This window comes from Phialemonium atrogriseum, assembly GCF_030411735.1.
Source record: "Phialemonium atrogriseum strain 8032-3 unplaced genomic scaffold QBC33scaffold_1, whole genome shotgun sequence".
NCBI lineage: Eukaryota > Fungi > Ascomycota > Sordariomycetes > Cephalothecales > Cephalothecaceae > Phialemonium > Phialemonium atrogriseum.
The window spans coordinates 1,247,046-1,261,625 of NW_026848138.1; the positions used below are offsets into that span (position 1 = coordinate 1,247,046).

General features: G+C 54.7%; 4 protein-coding genes across 4 annotated transcripts; 2 read left to right on the plus strand and 2 right to left on the minus strand.

The window, feature by feature from the left end:
* Positions 1-1,388: 1,388 nt before the first annotated feature.
* On the minus strand, positions 1,389-8,761 carry QBC33DRAFT_483626 (uncharacterized protein). The gene is made up of 11 exons (XM_060425385.1): positions 8,536-8,761; positions 8,461-8,480; positions 8,308-8,358; positions 7,640-8,245; positions 7,470-7,584; positions 7,041-7,205; positions 5,911-6,151; positions 5,827-5,855; positions 5,709-5,751; positions 2,852-5,654; positions 1,389-2,755 (listed from the first exon to the last, which is right to left on the minus strand). Exons 1-11 carry the CDS (start codon positions 8,577-8,579, stop codon positions 1,536-1,538), a joined length of 5,337 nt encoding a protein of 1,778 aa, XP_060288741.1. The 5' UTR covers positions 8,580-8,761; the 3' UTR covers positions 1,389-1,535.
* Positions 8,762-8,857: 96 nt separating this feature from the next.
* Positions 8,858-10,510, plus strand: QBC33DRAFT_13585 (uncharacterized protein). Its single transcript, XM_060422088.1, has 2 exons — positions 8,858-10,073; positions 10,130-10,510. The coding sequence occupies exons 1-2, from the start codon at positions 9,201-9,203 to the stop codon at positions 10,304-10,306; spliced, it is 1,050 nt and encodes a 349-aa protein (XP_060288742.1). The 5' UTR covers positions 8,858-9,200; the 3' UTR covers positions 10,307-10,510.
* Positions 10,511-11,150: 640 nt separating this feature from the next.
* QBC33DRAFT_13986 (uncharacterized protein) lies at positions 11,151-12,928 on the minus strand. The gene is made up of 4 exons (XM_060422105.1): positions 12,871-12,928; positions 12,577-12,806; positions 11,837-12,521; positions 11,151-11,787 (listed from the first exon to the last, which is right to left on the minus strand). The coding sequence occupies exons 2-4, from the start codon at positions 12,668-12,670 to the stop codon at positions 11,334-11,336; spliced, it is 1,233 nt and encodes a 410-aa protein (XP_060288743.1). The 5' UTR covers positions 12,671-12,806; positions 12,871-12,928; the 3' UTR covers positions 11,151-11,333.
* On the plus strand, positions 12,837-14,493 carry QBC33DRAFT_521548 (galactosyl transferase GMA12/MNN10 family-domain-containing protein). The gene is made up of 3 exons (XM_060426472.1): positions 12,837-13,469; positions 13,532-13,959; positions 14,030-14,493. The coding sequence occupies exons 1-3, from the start codon at positions 12,878-12,880 to the stop codon at positions 14,246-14,248; spliced, it is 1,239 nt and encodes a 412-aa protein (XP_060288744.1). The 5' UTR covers positions 12,837-12,877; the 3' UTR covers positions 14,249-14,493.
* The last annotated feature ends 87 nt before the right edge of the window (positions 14,494-14,580 follow it).

Here is a 14,580-nt window from a genome sequence, read left to right on the forward strand (position 1 = left end):
TAAACGAACATAAATAAGGCACCAGAGCGAAGGCGAAACCCGCCACTCCTATCCACCAGCCAGGAACCCCTAAAACCCCCCCTACTCATAATACCCCGTTCCCTCCCCACGACAGCATTGAATATCAACTGACAGCGGCGGAAACAGCGACTGACATCAACGGCAACAGCTACTGATATCAACAGCAACAGCTACTGATAGCAATAGCAACCGTGACAACGTAAGGACACTGCCATCTGCAAAAAAAAAAAAAAGAACTCCCAGCCTAGTCAAAAACTACCTAGGCCTACGCCGCAGTACTATTTGTGCGGAGTAGAAAGAGATCTGATAGATGTATAGTAAGGATTCTCTTGAAAACTGAGTAATAACAAAGGATAATACCTACCTATCCATGATTGCATGTCCAGAAAGCTTGAAGGTAAGCGCTCCATGTCGTCATCATCGCCAGCCTTACCAGGCACAGAAGCATATTTGCCCGCAACTCCGTGGTAGCAGCGTGGTTGCCGGGCTCGAGGTTCGTTTGCAATTTGCTAGTGATTCCGTCTCCACAGCACTCTCAGTCAAAACCCATGCCAACTAGCCACCTTGTATAAGTCAGTCAGACTGATCACCGCCGTGCTTCCGTCCAGCTGCCTACCCAGGACCTAATACCCGTTACAAAAGCATTGTGTTTGAATTCCTGTATACGCAGGTATTAGAGATAGTCTAGTCATGGATCTCGGTTCATCAACCCATCCGTCGGGATGACCACATGTTTGTACGATGGATGGTACTGGAAGAGAAGAAAGGGGAAAGAAGAAGAACCCAAAGCATACGACAACAATATACCTACCTAGTATAAGGGAAGGAACTATCGAAGTCCCTTGCACAGGCCACATTTGGACTGAAATGGTAAGGCGTAGCCCAGGGTTAGGAGTTGAGAGTTATCCCGTGATAGAAGCACACACAAAAATGAGAGAAAATAAAAAAAGGAAGTGTTCAAGTTGGACTTGAACTCGTACTCTCTTCCCCCTATGTCTTCCTCCTTGTGCCCTCTGCCAACGTATCCCACTCCCCCGGCCCTTCAGGTCTGCCACAGCTACTGCACCCTGCCTTCGGCCTGGGGATTTAATTTGCGACTCTGCCAACTCGTCCCTCTTATTGCGATATCTTGGGACATGCAATGCCTCCCTCGACAGAAACCTGAGGCAGGGGCGGCTGGGAGGGTGTCGGCCGGTATTTCGGGCGGTTTTTTTTTTTTTCAATTTTTTTCTTTTTCCAAACGCGCCGCCGTGCCAGCTTGGCCAGTTGTCCGGGTCTCCCTCGTTGATAGGACACATACCTTTCCCGCCAGCAACCCCAACACCGCATTCACTCACTATTCAACGTTACCTATGTACTCATACCATGCAAAACAACCCCTAGGACCTCCATTTTTATTTGTGATCGCTACATAACCAGCCGGATTCTCAGATCCAAACAACGCTTAGATGGGGAGGCCTTCCTCCAACAAGCCTTGGGAGATCATAACTCATAAACATATTTGCATCATGCTTTCAGGACCAGCGACCACCCAGACTGTGGTAGTGCTTGATAGCCTCCTCGGCAGCCCTAGTCCACGCCTCCTCCTTGTTCAGGCACCCCTCCACGCTCCCGACACAGAGCGACCCAACCGTCAGGCGGCAGGCGACCTCCCTCTCCCCGTCCTCCGTCTCCCTCACCTCGACCACGTAGCTGACCGGCTCCGACGCAGCCAGCCGGCCGAGCTCCTCGCGCGGGTGCAGGAGGTACACGCGGTCCCGCACGATCCTCCGCATGTACGCCAGCACGCCGGCCCTCTCCAGCACGGCCTCGCACTCGTCAAACGACCCGGAGTCGACCCACACGGCCCCGAGCAGGCTCTCGAACACGTCCGAGTACGACTTCTGCGCCTGCAGGCGCGCCAGCAGCGACCAGGGGTACCTGCCGCCGCGCTCCACCGCCCCGACGATCCGCTCCCGCAGCGCCGCGTGCCGCCTCCGCGTCTCCCGCTGCGCCACCGCCAGGTCGGCCGACGAGAAGCGCATGAAGCTCCACAGCGGCTGCTGCTGCTGCCCGCCTCCTCCTCCCGCCGGAGCGCTCCATTCCATGGTCGCGAAGCCGATGAAGTCGCCGTTGACGAGCGCCGTGCGCAGGAGGTGCATCTCCGAGTGCGACAGCGGCGGCCGCACGGCGACGAGCAGCCTGACGACGAGGTAGTCGAGGATGGCGTCGCCGAGAAACTCGAGGCGCTCGAGGCAGGCCGTCGTGCCGGGCACGTCGTAGGACGAGTGCGTCATGGCCTCGACCAGGAGTGACTTGCGGCGGAACGTGTACCCGACCAGGCCCTCGAGCGCGTCCATGGTCGCGGGCAGGCTGCCCGCCGCGTCCGCCTGCGCGGCGGCCTCGAAGAGCACCTCCCTCGCCTCCCCGACGCTCTGCCACCGACCCTCCGGCAGGAAGAGCGAGATGCACGCCAGCGCCTTGGGCAGGCCGCCGTCCAGGTACGAGGCCCCGATGAGCGCCTCCACCACGTCCGCGAGCGTCTTGGTCGACATCTGCCGCGTCGCCGTGTCCGACGGCGCGGGCTGGCCCGCGGGGTGGTCGTCGACGTAGGTCGGCCGCCACCCCTGCAGCGTCAGCCCCTTGGTGACAATGTACCGGTCGAGCCCGAAGTCGAGCGCTGCCGTAGCGAGCCTCGAGTTGGCCACGAATTGGTCCTTCATGGGGGACAGGAAGCCTTCTGGCCAGTCGGGATCTAAAAGACAAAAAACCGGGAGGGTGGTCAGGGGCTGCTGGCTCGGAAAGGAAAAGGGGGGTATTAGAAAGGGAGGACAAGGAGAAGATGACATACGCTTCGCTAGGCAGTTGCCCGTCGCGCAGAGCTTCAGGATGGAGTCTCCGACGAACTCGATCTTCTCGTAATCGGTGGGTTCCCTGGCGGCCGGGGTGCAGATCGCCGTGACCACGAGGGAGAGATCCGTCAGGCCGAGGCTGCTGAGGCGGGTCGTCAGGAGCTCGGTGGCAACGAGGTGGACCTCCAAGGCGTGGATGATGGATGGCAGGAGCATGCCGAATTGCGAATACACCGCGGGGATGCTGTCGACCCTGGTCTCACTCGCGGGGAGGACGCGGAAGTACGGTTTGGCACTGGGCGTCTGGGGCTGTAGCTTTGGCTGGCGGAAATAGCCTGCCTTCTTGGGCCAGTTCCCAACAGCCACGTAGGGGACGTTCTGAGTAGACTCTTCGAACCCCCTGTACGGGCGTCTGACAAGCTCCACCGGGGGTTTTGTTGGCAGCCAGCCCGCGTAGAAGTATGGATGGTTGCTGTTAGTGGTCTCGCGGACGAGGTGAGTTTCCATTAGGTTCTCGACTGTATCGGCCTCAAACTCATTGTTGCCAATGCCTTGGCGGTCAAGAGGGCCATTCCGGGAGAGAAAGTGGACAATGTGGCCCTCCTGTTGAATTGGCCATCGATGGCCGTAGGCTAGGGCAAGGAGAGTCGCCGTATCATCCGATTCTAGTCCCGGCATGTCTGTGTCCGAGTCCGAGTCCGTCACCTCTACCGTCCAAACAGTGTCGGCATCCCAGTGGAGAAGAAGCTTCTGAAAATTGGGGACTGGGACCGGAAGTGCAACTTCGAAATGTGCCAAATGCGACCCATCCGCGTCCGTGAATGTCAAGTTGCGCCGGTGCAACCTCTGGCCCTCCCGCCAAGCCATGGCGACCATGGGCCACGGGTCCAGCTGCTCCCGTACAGTGGCCATCCCTGGGCGGGTCTCGATGCTTTTGAACATATCCGACTCCTTCATGGGCAGAAGGTGCTCGTTCACCAACCCTGCCCGGTACAAGGCCTTGTAGGCCTGGAAGGCAGCATCCTTACAGGCATTTTTCTCCGAAAACCACGAGCGGCTGCTCTCCGCCGTTCGTAGTTCGGGGGGCAGAGATATCGGGAGGTGGACTGTCGCCCTCAGCATGACCAGGCCAGGCACGTGGGTAGATTCCGGATCGACGCTGGAGACGTTGCGAACAACATAGTAGGGCCTGGTGTCAACGAATTTTCGTGACGTGAGGGTCCTGCAGAAGTGCTCCAAGTGGCTTTTGGCATCGTCGATGGTCAGGCTGAGCCCTGTGCTCGGGGCCGTGAGCAGAGGGAAGAAGTCGACGTCCTCCGATTCTTCGACATACTTGATGTGCTCCAGCTCCCGTAATTCGTCCTTGTACATATTCTTCATGGTATTCTCCTGGTCTTGCCACTCCTTTACCGCATTGATCGACGTGTCATCGACCAGAAGGGACAGCTGGGAGGTCTGTTTCCTGGCCCGTCCGCGGCGCTGGATGAAGGATTTCAGCTGGTCCGGCTTGTCGAAACATACGACAAGGTTGCAGGCGGGGACGTCGATACCCTCTTCTAGAACGCTCGTGGCCACGAGGAGATTTATCCTTCCGGTTCGAAAGTGCTGGAGAAAGGCCAGGTCGTCCTTGCGGTTCAAGTCGAGGAATGATTGCTTGCTTCCGGGCGGCTTCGAGATACCAACTACGGCGCCAACCCTATAGCGGCTCCGTACCTCAGGATGGATGGACAGGAAGTGCGCGAGCACCGCTACCGTTGCCCGCTCCTTGGCGAACACAATGCCCATGGGGTCTTCTTTGAATGAGACGAGTATCCGGACGAGCTCTCTCATCTTGTTCGATAGGTTCTTGGTCGTGAGGTCATCCGATGGAGGCTGCAGCTGGATCCGGTTGAAAACCCCCACCAGATACAGCATCTCTGCATCCTTGGAGTCTGTGACCAAGTGGTCCCGGGACTCAAACCGCGCAGTGACGTCCGAGACGACTCGGTTCACGTAGTAATCTGCCGCCCAGGGTCCCAACTGACGGCAAATCTCGGCACTCCTCTCGCAAAAGGACTTCATCTGGCCTTGAACAAAAGTATCATGCTTCATGATAGCCCTCTCAAGACTGTTGAGACTCCTCACGGTATTCTCTGCTCTCAGTCGCAGGATGCTCGGGTCTTCGGTGATATCCAGGTTCCGGTACGCATCGAGCAGCGCCAGCATGTTGGGAGTATAGCCGCCACCTCTCTCCAAAGGGACGGGGAGAGAGCCATAGCAGACAATGGACATGTCCGGCTGGTTGGCGTGGGCCATGAGCTCGTCCCGGTGCTTGGTGGGGCTTCTGCAAACGGCATCCAGTCTCTGCTCCAGCTCCTCGAGGCTCGCAGAGCCAGACCGTATCACGGGGCTGGCTGTCAAACCGAGAATATGGGGTACATCTCGATTGTTCTGTTTCGCGGGCCAGTAGATCTCACTCATGAGCCGGCCACAGGCGCTCTTCCCCAGGCAGTTGTGTGCTAAGTAAGGGGGATCAGCTCTAGACTTCGTGGGGGCAGGTGCAGACCAACCTTCGTCGAACACGATGAGTGCTAAGGAGTCAAGCGTAACGAAGCCGTGCTTCAGGGCATCGAATAGTATCTGGTAGGTAGAGACGACGATCCTCACGTTATCGAGCATGGCGTCCCATGTATGCTGGTCGCTCCACGTGTCCATGGTATCTGCACCACACAGAAACTTTGCTTGCACCGCTGTGATCTGTGCCTGGAGCACTTCGAATTGCTGAGAAGCGAGGGCGACAGTCGGCGCCAAGAACCAAACACGCTGCCCTCAAACATCAGTCGCAGGTTCCAGCAGTGGTGGGCAGGCCGGACAGACCTTGTGATTGCGCTCGAGCTCTGTTTGGATGCGCAGCACGGCGCTGGATATGGGTCAGTTTGACGCTACACTACACGGGATCGGATCAATGACATGGAGCAAATGTCGTGGGTCTTACACTTGAGTCTTGCCGCTTCCGGTGTCCATCTGCGGTCTGGTGTCAGGGGAGCTGAAGGGCGTCAATATGTGGGCTCCCACTTACTGCAATGATGATATTCCGCTTCAGGCTCTCCTCGAGCATCTCCTGCTGATACGCCCTGGTAGACATGGCGGCAGGATGTTGCGTTTCGTCGGGAGACAGACTCCTGTCAGATGTGCCCTCAGGACTGGCCGCGGAGAGCTGCTCTTCAACAGGAGGAGCCAAGAGCCCCGGGTGGTATCCATCATCCGGGATCGGCTCCTCACCCGACTCTGACGGGGTTGAATCATTGCAATAGACCATCCTCGTCACTTGACGAGCTACGGCCGAAGAGCAACACGGCGGTGAATCACACACAGCGATGACGGGAGAGGGGTATTGGAGCTGTTGCGCGGCTCAGGCTCGACTTGCTAGCTGGCGTGAGTCGACTTGGGGTCTTACGCGGCCCGTCCACGTAGGAAACGTCGACAACGCGCAATGGGTAGTTGATGATATAATCGGGCGGCAGGAGAAATGCAATGCAATGGGGGAAAACACAGGAAACATGGAAAGATGGCCAGACACTTCTGATAAGGTTGATGAGCTTCTTTATCCTGGCCTCGACAAGCGGCAAAGTTTGCTCCTGTTGGGCAAACTTTCGACGCAAGGCTGCAGGCAGCTCCCACATCGAGGTGGGCCTCCGACATCGTGGCGGTTGATTTGATCATTCATAACGCGTACCTATGAAATCCAGAGGCAGTAAGAGCACAGTCACTCGAGATTTTCAGATCAAGAAGAAATCACGGATTCCTTCCTGGCTGAATCCATCCATTGATCCACATATTTTGCGCACTTGAGTATCGAGTTCCTGCCTCACACAAGTGGAAGCAAGAGACTGGCTACCTTAGCTACCTCTACATGACGAGGTAGGTCCCGACAGGAGATGCAATAGGGGCACTCACTACCATAGAATCTGGCCCTGTGTCGGTTGCTCTCCTCTCATTTCTGTCATTCCATTCTCTTCTCTCCAATATTATCCATCGTACAATATATCTTCCGGCAGATGGCTTGTTCAAGGGACGCAATTTACTATGCATGCAAGGGATCAGTGCATAGCAGGTGCCAACAGGCCGGTAAATCCTTGCCAGGTGGGGATGTATCTCGGTACTGCACAAGGCTGTTATGATCTGATAACAACGTCGAATCTCACTTACATTGCCGCTACGTTGGCCCTTCCGAGGATTTTGCAGGTGTTCGAGTTCGAACTAGTGGGGAGAGCGTAGAGTCTGGCGGTTTGTGACCCAGCAACGTTGTGACGGGTTTGCAGAGTCGATTTGCTACGCATGGTGATGGGGTGGCCAAGGGGGTGGCATGGCAGACTCTTAGAGGAGACATATCGGTTGACTGCAGTGGGATAGATGTGCAGCTCGGTACGGATAGAGATGAGGAAAAGGCTGAGAGATGGACCAGGGCAGAGCCGAGGGCCCCGCGATCGAGAAAAGAAACATGTCCCGTCTTTGCCCAAAATAAGCATGATTTTTTAACCTCCAATCTCATTCGCTCCCAGGAGCCTCTCAATCCATTTCTATTGTACAGGTGCGAAAAAGGCGGCTGGAATAGAATGCACCCCAACAACTCCTCACAGGTTAGTCAGGTAATCTTCGATCTCCTGGGGTGTGAGCTTCCGGAAACGCGGCCCTCTCGCACCCTCGACGCCTTCGACACCCAAAAGATGGTCCGCCGGGGGTCCAACAATACCTGGGCGAAATTAGCAATCACGACATTTCTCAGCGTGGGCTTCCCGCCAACTTACCGATCTCAATGGTATCTCCACTCATCTCCCCTTCGATGGTCTCCTTCAGGGTCAGGAGCGCGATATGGACGGCATCCTCGAGCTCTAGCCCCTCGGTGTACCTCTTCTCCAGGAAAGTCTTAGCCGTCGTCGCACTCTTTCCAATGGCCGTGGCCTTCCACGGGAAGTAGCTCCCTGACGGGTCGACTTGGTAGAGCATGGGTCCGCCCTTGAGAATGCCGCCCGTCTTTCCGCTCAGCTTCTTATTCTCCCCCTCATCGGTCTGGATATCCTTCTCCTCTTCCTCCGGCAGAATGCCCTCGTCCCAGCCAGCAATCAGCAAGCTGACCCCGTAAGGCCGGACACCGCCGGACTGCGTGGCCTCCTGCATCACCCTCGCAACATCCTGCACCAGTATCCTTGTTGGCGGGTACTCGTTGTAGATACGCTTGTAGCCGGTGTGCGAGACTTTCCGTGCCCGGTCTACCAGAACTCTGTAGTCCGGTCCCATGCCCGAGTATACCATGCCGATGTCGGGAGTGATCAGGCTGATCTTGGACAAGGACGTCGGGTCGGCGAGGGGCGACGACGACTTCTTCTCGGTAGCCAGTACAATGCCATTGGTAGCTTAGGGCCTGTCAGTACCGCCCTCATTATCTGTTGTGAGGGAACGGGCAGAAATGGCTTGCCTTTGATACCAAGGGCCGTCACGCCTTGGTTGACGGCATTGAGGGCATACTCTGCAAGTGCTGTGGTTAGCTATCTACCTCTCGTGAAAAGGCTGCCGTACTCCGCAGAGGCTCCGCAGAGTGACTGCAGATTCTAGAAGACACCGGGCTTACCAATCTGTACAAGCTTGCCGCTATATAAACAGTCAGTCAAATTGCAGGGTAATGCTGTCCAGATGTCCAACAAACCTGGGCGAGAATGTCGTGAGAGAGAAAGAGTATCTGTCCGCCATAATTCCAGAAGCGAGGAGGTGCTCTGGTCAGATTAAATGGCGAAATGTGTAGGAATCGTGTCGTTTTTGGCCGCGGAAAGAGGTGAGTGGTGAAGGTGAGAGGTGCTGGGGATGATGGTGTTTCCAAAGCTCCAGCCGCCTGTTGAACTTGCGCGTCTAGCTCTCCTGCCTAGCCGTAGCAAAGCTCGGGCCAACTAAGCTACCTCTAAAAGGGCAGGGCGGTCAGAGGAAGGTGGGCGGGTGGGCCTAACCGGAATTTGGGATTTCCCACAGCCGATCAGGATGGGTGGACCTTAGATTGGGTAAACATTTCTAGGTTATAACTTTCTCAAGCTCTGGATTCATCTGCCTGGACAGTTAAGTTGCACTTTGTCGTACTGCCTGCTCCCAGAGACAACAGTGCGGCGTGGTACTCTCCAAGCTTTACCTCAATGACATGAGCAGGTGACTCCTCAGCCTTGATTGGGCGAAGCTCGTCGCCTGAGGTGCTATGGTGCTGGATAGAGCTGGTTAGATTGGACACTTGGCGTCCGCATCTTTCTCTTATTTCCTCCGGCCTTCCGACGCGTGTTGCATAACCAATCTTCGGCCTACACTCTCGCAATAACTGAACCGGAAACCATGGATCCATATTCCTCTGCTGAGCAGCCGCAGTGGTCATGGCCTGCTGGTATGAATGCTGAACAAACAAGTGGCACTACCGGAGCATCCAGCTCTGCCGAAACCCGCCATGAAGCGGCCCAAGGCCCGGAGCCGAACCTCCCACGGCAGCGTCAAGCTCATCCACGGCAGCGTCACTACAAGCCTCGGACCTGCCGGATCTGCTTGGAAGTAGTCCAGCCGACGACCGAGATTGACGATTCGGCAGCCCGGATCTTTGCATCCAAGGTCCGCGTGAAGTACGTCTCCGAAGATCCCGAACTTGGACGCCTCATCTGCCCCTGCAGATGCAAAGGCTCGCAGAAGTATGTCCACGAAGGATGCCTCCAGGCCTGGAGACAAGCCGCGCCCCTGTCGGACAGGAACTTCTGGCGATGCCCGACCTGCCAGTTTGAGTACCGTCTGGAACGACTGAGATGGGGCCACTGGCTGTCGAGCCATTGGACGAGGGCTGCCCTCACCTTCCTCGTCATGCTGACTAGCATCTTTTTGCTCGGCTTCATCGCCGATCCCATCATCAACCTGTGGATTGATCCTCTGGGGAGCATTGCCGATACCATCGCAGACGTTGTCACGGATGTTGAAGGGCTGCGGGAGGAGTTGAAGAATGACGAGCCCGCGACCTGGGCTTACCACTTTATGAAAGGATTGTTCTCTCTGGGCCTTCTCGGCTTCATAAAGAGCTTTCTCGCAATGTCGCCTTGGCATTGGCTTAACTTCCGTCATGGTGGAGCGTTTGGTGGTGGCGGCGGCCGGCGCGGTGGAAGGGGGCGTGATCGTCTTGAAAGTATCAACTGGGCTTTGATCATCATCGGTCTGATTACTTTTATGGGCGTAAGTGTCGATACCCGCTCTCCTAGCTTCAACCTCGGATACTAACTGCTGTTTAGGCTACGTGGAAGTTGGTCAGCCACCTCAGTTCGCGGGTGCTTGAGTCGGTAAGCGAGAAGGTCACCGACGTTCAAGGGGACGATCCAGATGATGATGAAGATGACGACGGTAATGGTGAAGATGATGGCGTTCAAGACTCTTCTCAACCGGCTGAAGAGTCGAGGAAAGACATTTGAGTCGAGTGTATGTTTTGCTCGTTATGCCTTGTGCCTCTCATCGGAGGCAAACAAGACATCCCATATTATCTTGGCGGTCTCCATCTGGTGCTGTCCCATGCTGTCCCACTTCATGATCGGTGAAACGAGAAGCATTTACCTGCACACTCTTAAGTTGCCACGACTCTCGCTCCCGCGTTGTGTCAACTAGTCTGCGTGCAAAGATCAAGACCGAGCACTGCCCTGGAGAGTGAACGTTTTGTTCTGCTTTCCGTCAGGGCCCGGTGCGAGGGCGTCAATCTGCCGGAATATGTGGTTCTTGAACCGCGCCGATTTTGCTCTTCTCCATGCCCGTTGGGGTTCCGTAACGGAGTTGCTGCATGGCAAGCCTGATACAAACGGGAGAATATGTAGAGCTCTATTAATACTTCAGTCGAAGTGGCGTAATTCACACTGTCGTGGTGAAAACCACCATTCAAGTCTTCCTTGCCAGGGAATCTCAATCCAGCGTCGTGAGTCAGAGCCAGTCCGACATTGTGCGCCGACCTCTGCAACATATGGCAACCGTTTTACTGTCTTGCCCATCCCTATCTTTAGTTTCCCCACCGGATCGACCTTGAAAGAGGCAATCGCCCAGTCCACGCGATACTGTCCTACACACGATCGACGGCCGTTTTTATAACCTAGTAGCAGTCCAATGATAGGTTTGTGCATAGCGGTCTTGTTAACGCAGCAAGTGATTTCTGTGACTTTCTCCATGCGGCAGTTAGTGTAGTACCAGAGTTCATTGTACTGCGTATAAGGTGGTGCCAGGGTTGGGATAAGTGAGGGTGGATATTGACTTCGACGGTGCTTTTCGCCTTGAGGCGCAGCGATGCCTGTCTCATTGTTGGTGTCAATTCCCAAGAACTTGATCCGCATATCGTCGCGGTTAGGATCCCACTCGTTGAAGTATATCCGCGATGGGTGGTTGGTTGTAGCATAGATGCGATGGAACTGGAGCTCAGGATTGACAATGTAGGTTCCGAAGATGACCGCTCGTCCCAAGCTAGTCCAGAGCTAAAGGAACCATGTTAGAACCAAAGCTCTGATGGGAGACACTGTTTAGCCTTACCATTAACGCTAGAAACCCAGCACCTGGGTGCCGGATAACCCAAACCTCCTTCAAGTATTCATCCTGGTCGATCGGCATATAGACCCATAGCATGTCACTACAGACAGTGTCCAGTTCCTCGTAGAAACGTGTACAAGTGGCAGAGTGATGCGCATACAGTTTCGATAGATGGAATCCACAGATGGCGGCAGAGTAACCTTCTGTACCTGGCCTGTTGCAATCGAAGAAGCTCATCCGCAGGCCGTTGATTTCTCCTCGAGCGATCTTGCATGTCTCGAGGTATATCACCCTGCAGGCCAGCCCAGGTGTCGGCCAACCAGGAGGAGTGGCAGTACTGTCACATTTGGATGTGGAGTCTGTAGGATCCAGAAGACGTCGAACTTTCAAGCTCTAGGACATGTAAGTGGACGTCAGAGATAGAGCTAGAATAGACTTACATCTGTTTGTGTAGCGACTTGTAGAATGCCGCCTTCTTGAGACAGTTCTGTCCACCATACTCCGCAACCATCGAAGTCACCCTGTGGCAAAACAAAACAATATGTCCAACGCCAATATAATCATATCTGATATAGATATTTCGAATAGGACGCCTTGAACAAGCCTTAAAGACTCTCACATTTTCCCCCTTGCCTTCAGAAAACGACTTGTTGTGCAGAGACCGAAGATACAGAACGCCCTCAATCCTCACATATTGCGCATAGACATCATGGGAAAGGTCGACTAGAGAATTAAACGCACTAACGTCTAAGGCAAGCTCCTGAGAAGTGACAATGGCGCATTCCCGAACCAGGTATCCTGCCACCATATGGCAGATCTCTTGGGGCAGCTGGTTCAAGAAAGCAAGCTTCAGTTTCTTGGCAAATGTGCGCTGGATGCGACCTCGCCTTTTCAACCCATCACGGACAGGCAGGCTGAAACTATACTCGGTGGCAGCGAGGTATTTTGAGGTTATCAGAAAGAGCTTGAAGCGATAGCAGGCGTCGTGAAAGCAATGCACTCGGCACTCTCCCTTTATACAGGCACTCTCGCAGCACATATGAAACGTGATCGCTTCCTCGTCATCTTCAAACCTATCATGGCGACGGAAAGAAAATGAAGCGGATACATGGTCGTCCTCAATCGCTAGAAGCAAGATGAGCACACTTCTATCGCATGAATTACAAGTATAATGACGTACCTGCGACCACAAATTCTCCATCCTCAAGCTGGAACTGACACAGCCTACAACAGGGTTCCTTGATGCAGTAATACTGCACGCTGTCACCCGCCATTGCTGGGACAGGTGAAGCTATTCCAATTTCCAGGACATTGAAGGAGGTTTGAGGTGCACGAACCTCAGCTCAGCAATCGCCGGCAGCCGCCACCAGCCGCCAATATCCAGCCTTGGATTGGGTGTGGCGCAGGGATCTGAAAACCCAATATGAGATCCAGCAGATCTAGAAGATCCAAGACAATATTTTAGGAGGCTTACATTGTGCATGGCCTTGGTTGAGGTATTGGGCAACCTCGTCCTTGTGTATTGCAGTGCTCCTCAGTGGGTTCCTAACTTATTGTTCGTTCCAAGAAGCTATCCATCCGCCAGGGCACTTTCGCCAAGTGTCAAATCTCGAACTTATTCCGATATTCCCACGTTCTACAAGCCATTTTGCCTCGACCAAAGATCCTTCATCGACATACCGACATACCGATCCTACGGTTCCCACGGTTCCCACCCACTTGACTGTTACTCTGCAAGCCCCAGGCGATTTACCTCGGGGCAATCACACCAGAAAATGCATTTCGCATACCCTCCTCGCAAAAACTCGACTCCTCCGAGCTTTGTCCCGCACTCGACAAAATGGGCCGCTCTGAGGAGGAGGCGCATGAAGGTGCTTGCCCTTGCCGGGCTCGCCTTTGTCACCTTCCTATACCTCATTATACGGCCTGGTAGAGGCCATGCTGCACGAAAGGAGTACGTGCCTTCAGGAAAGCCACCCGCTGTGCTGGTGACGGTGCTCGACCAATCCCACTACAGTAAAGCGTATCTCGACGAGATAAAGGAGAATAGGATACAGTATGCCGCAAAGCACGGTATGCAAGCCCAGGTTTTTTACCATGACAAGCCAAAACTGGAAATTAATCCCCAACTACAGGTTACGAGACCTTCTTCCCAAAGATCGGCGACTACGACCTCAAGGGCTCGCCCTTCTCGTGGACCAAAGTGGTGGCTATGCGAGACACAATAACCAGGTTCCCGGACTGCTCATACATTTGGTTCCTGGATCAGAACTCGTTCATCATGAACCCGCAGCTTACGGTGGAGGAACATGTGATGAAGGCGTCGCGGTTGGAGTCATTGATGATTAAGGACCAGCCAATTGTCCCACCAGACAGCATCATCCGGACCTTTACTCATCTCAAGGGCCAAGATGTGGATTTTGTCCTCACACAGGATACTGAAGGCCTGTCGGCCGGCAGTTTCCTGGTACGGAATGGCGAGTGGGCTAGGTTCTTCCTCGAGACATGGTTTGACCCCATCTACCGGAGCTACAACTTCCAGAAGGCTGAGGCACACGCCTTGGTGAGTGGCAGATACCTGCTATCATTTACAAACGACTGCTTCTGTGGACCGGTGGCTAATATTCTCCAAGGAACACATCGTCCAATGGCACCCGACTATATTGTCAAAGCTTGCCCTCGTACCACAGGGCACCATCAATTCCTACAACAAGCCTGGCTTTGGACATGAATACAAGCCTGGTGACTTTGCCGTGCGCTTTCATGACTGTGGCAAGACCAGCACCAAGGTCTGTGAGACTGAAGCAGAGCGATTCACACAACAATGGCGGTCGGCATTCAGCGAGTCCTGACAAGCGGGAGCGGTTTAATCTGTGCATCAGGAACTGGGAAATCATTTAGAGGGCGTTCCATAAGGGCTTTAACTGGAAGAGTTAAGTACCGGCGTTCTGGCTCTGTTTTCATGTGGGAGATCCCAATCCGTGGATCGGAGAGGTGGGGCAAATGGGGGATCTAATTCCGCTTCTCGTTCATACGTATACGCATTAGGTAGCTAGGAGGTGGTGGCCACGGTGCCTCCATTTTATATTTCAGGCCCTCTCAGTCTTGTCCAGGTCTCGTTGCGCAGCTGTGACTTCCATGATTGCTCCGTAAGTTTCGGGCTGCTGGTTCCTACCGGACAGGT

Bases quoted from the DNA above. Each gene is read 5' to 3' on its own strand.
- QBC33DRAFT_483626 (XM_060425385.1), bottom strand. From the start codon at position 8,579: ATGGCGGACAGATACTCTTTCTCTCTCACGACATTCTCGCCCAG. The intron at 5,856-5,910 runs GTAAGTGGGAGC...ACCAGACCGCAG, and splicing joins AGCGGAATATCATCATTGCA to ATGGACACCGGAAGCGGCAA. The intron at 5,752-5,826 runs GTAAGACCCACG...ACCCATATCCAG, and splicing joins GGAAGCGGCAAGACTCAAGT to CGCCGTGCTGCGCATCCAAA.
- QBC33DRAFT_13585 (XM_060422088.1), top strand. From the start codon at position 9,201: ATGGATCCATATTCCTCTGCTGAGCAGCCGCAGTGGTCATGGCCTGCT. The intron at 10,074-10,129 runs GTAAGTGTCGAT...ACTGCTGTTTAG, and splicing joins GTCTGATTACTTTTATGGGC to GCTACGTGGAAGTTGGTCAG.
- QBC33DRAFT_13986 (XM_060422105.1), bottom strand. From the start codon at position 12,670: ATGGCGGGTGACAGCGTGCAGTATTACTGCATCAAGGAACCCTGTTGT. The intron at 12,522-12,576 runs GTACGTCATTAT...TCTTGCTTCTAG, and splicing joins TGGAGAATTTGTGGTCGCAG to CGATTGAGGACGACCATGTA. The intron at 11,788-11,836 runs GTAAGTCTATTC...CATGTCCTAGAG, and splicing joins AAGTCGCTACACAAACAGAT to CTTGAAAGTTCGACGTCTTC.
- QBC33DRAFT_521548 (XM_060426472.1), top strand. From the start codon at position 12,878: ATGGCCTTGGTTGAGGTATTGGGCAACCTCGTCCTTGTGTATTGCAGT. The intron at 13,470-13,531 runs GTATGCAAGCCC...CCCCAACTACAG, and splicing joins ACAGTATGCCGCAAAGCACG to GTTACGAGACCTTCTTCCCA. The intron at 13,960-14,029 runs GTGAGTGGCAGA...ATATTCTCCAAG, and splicing joins AGGCTGAGGCACACGCCTTG to GAACACATCGTCCAATGGCA.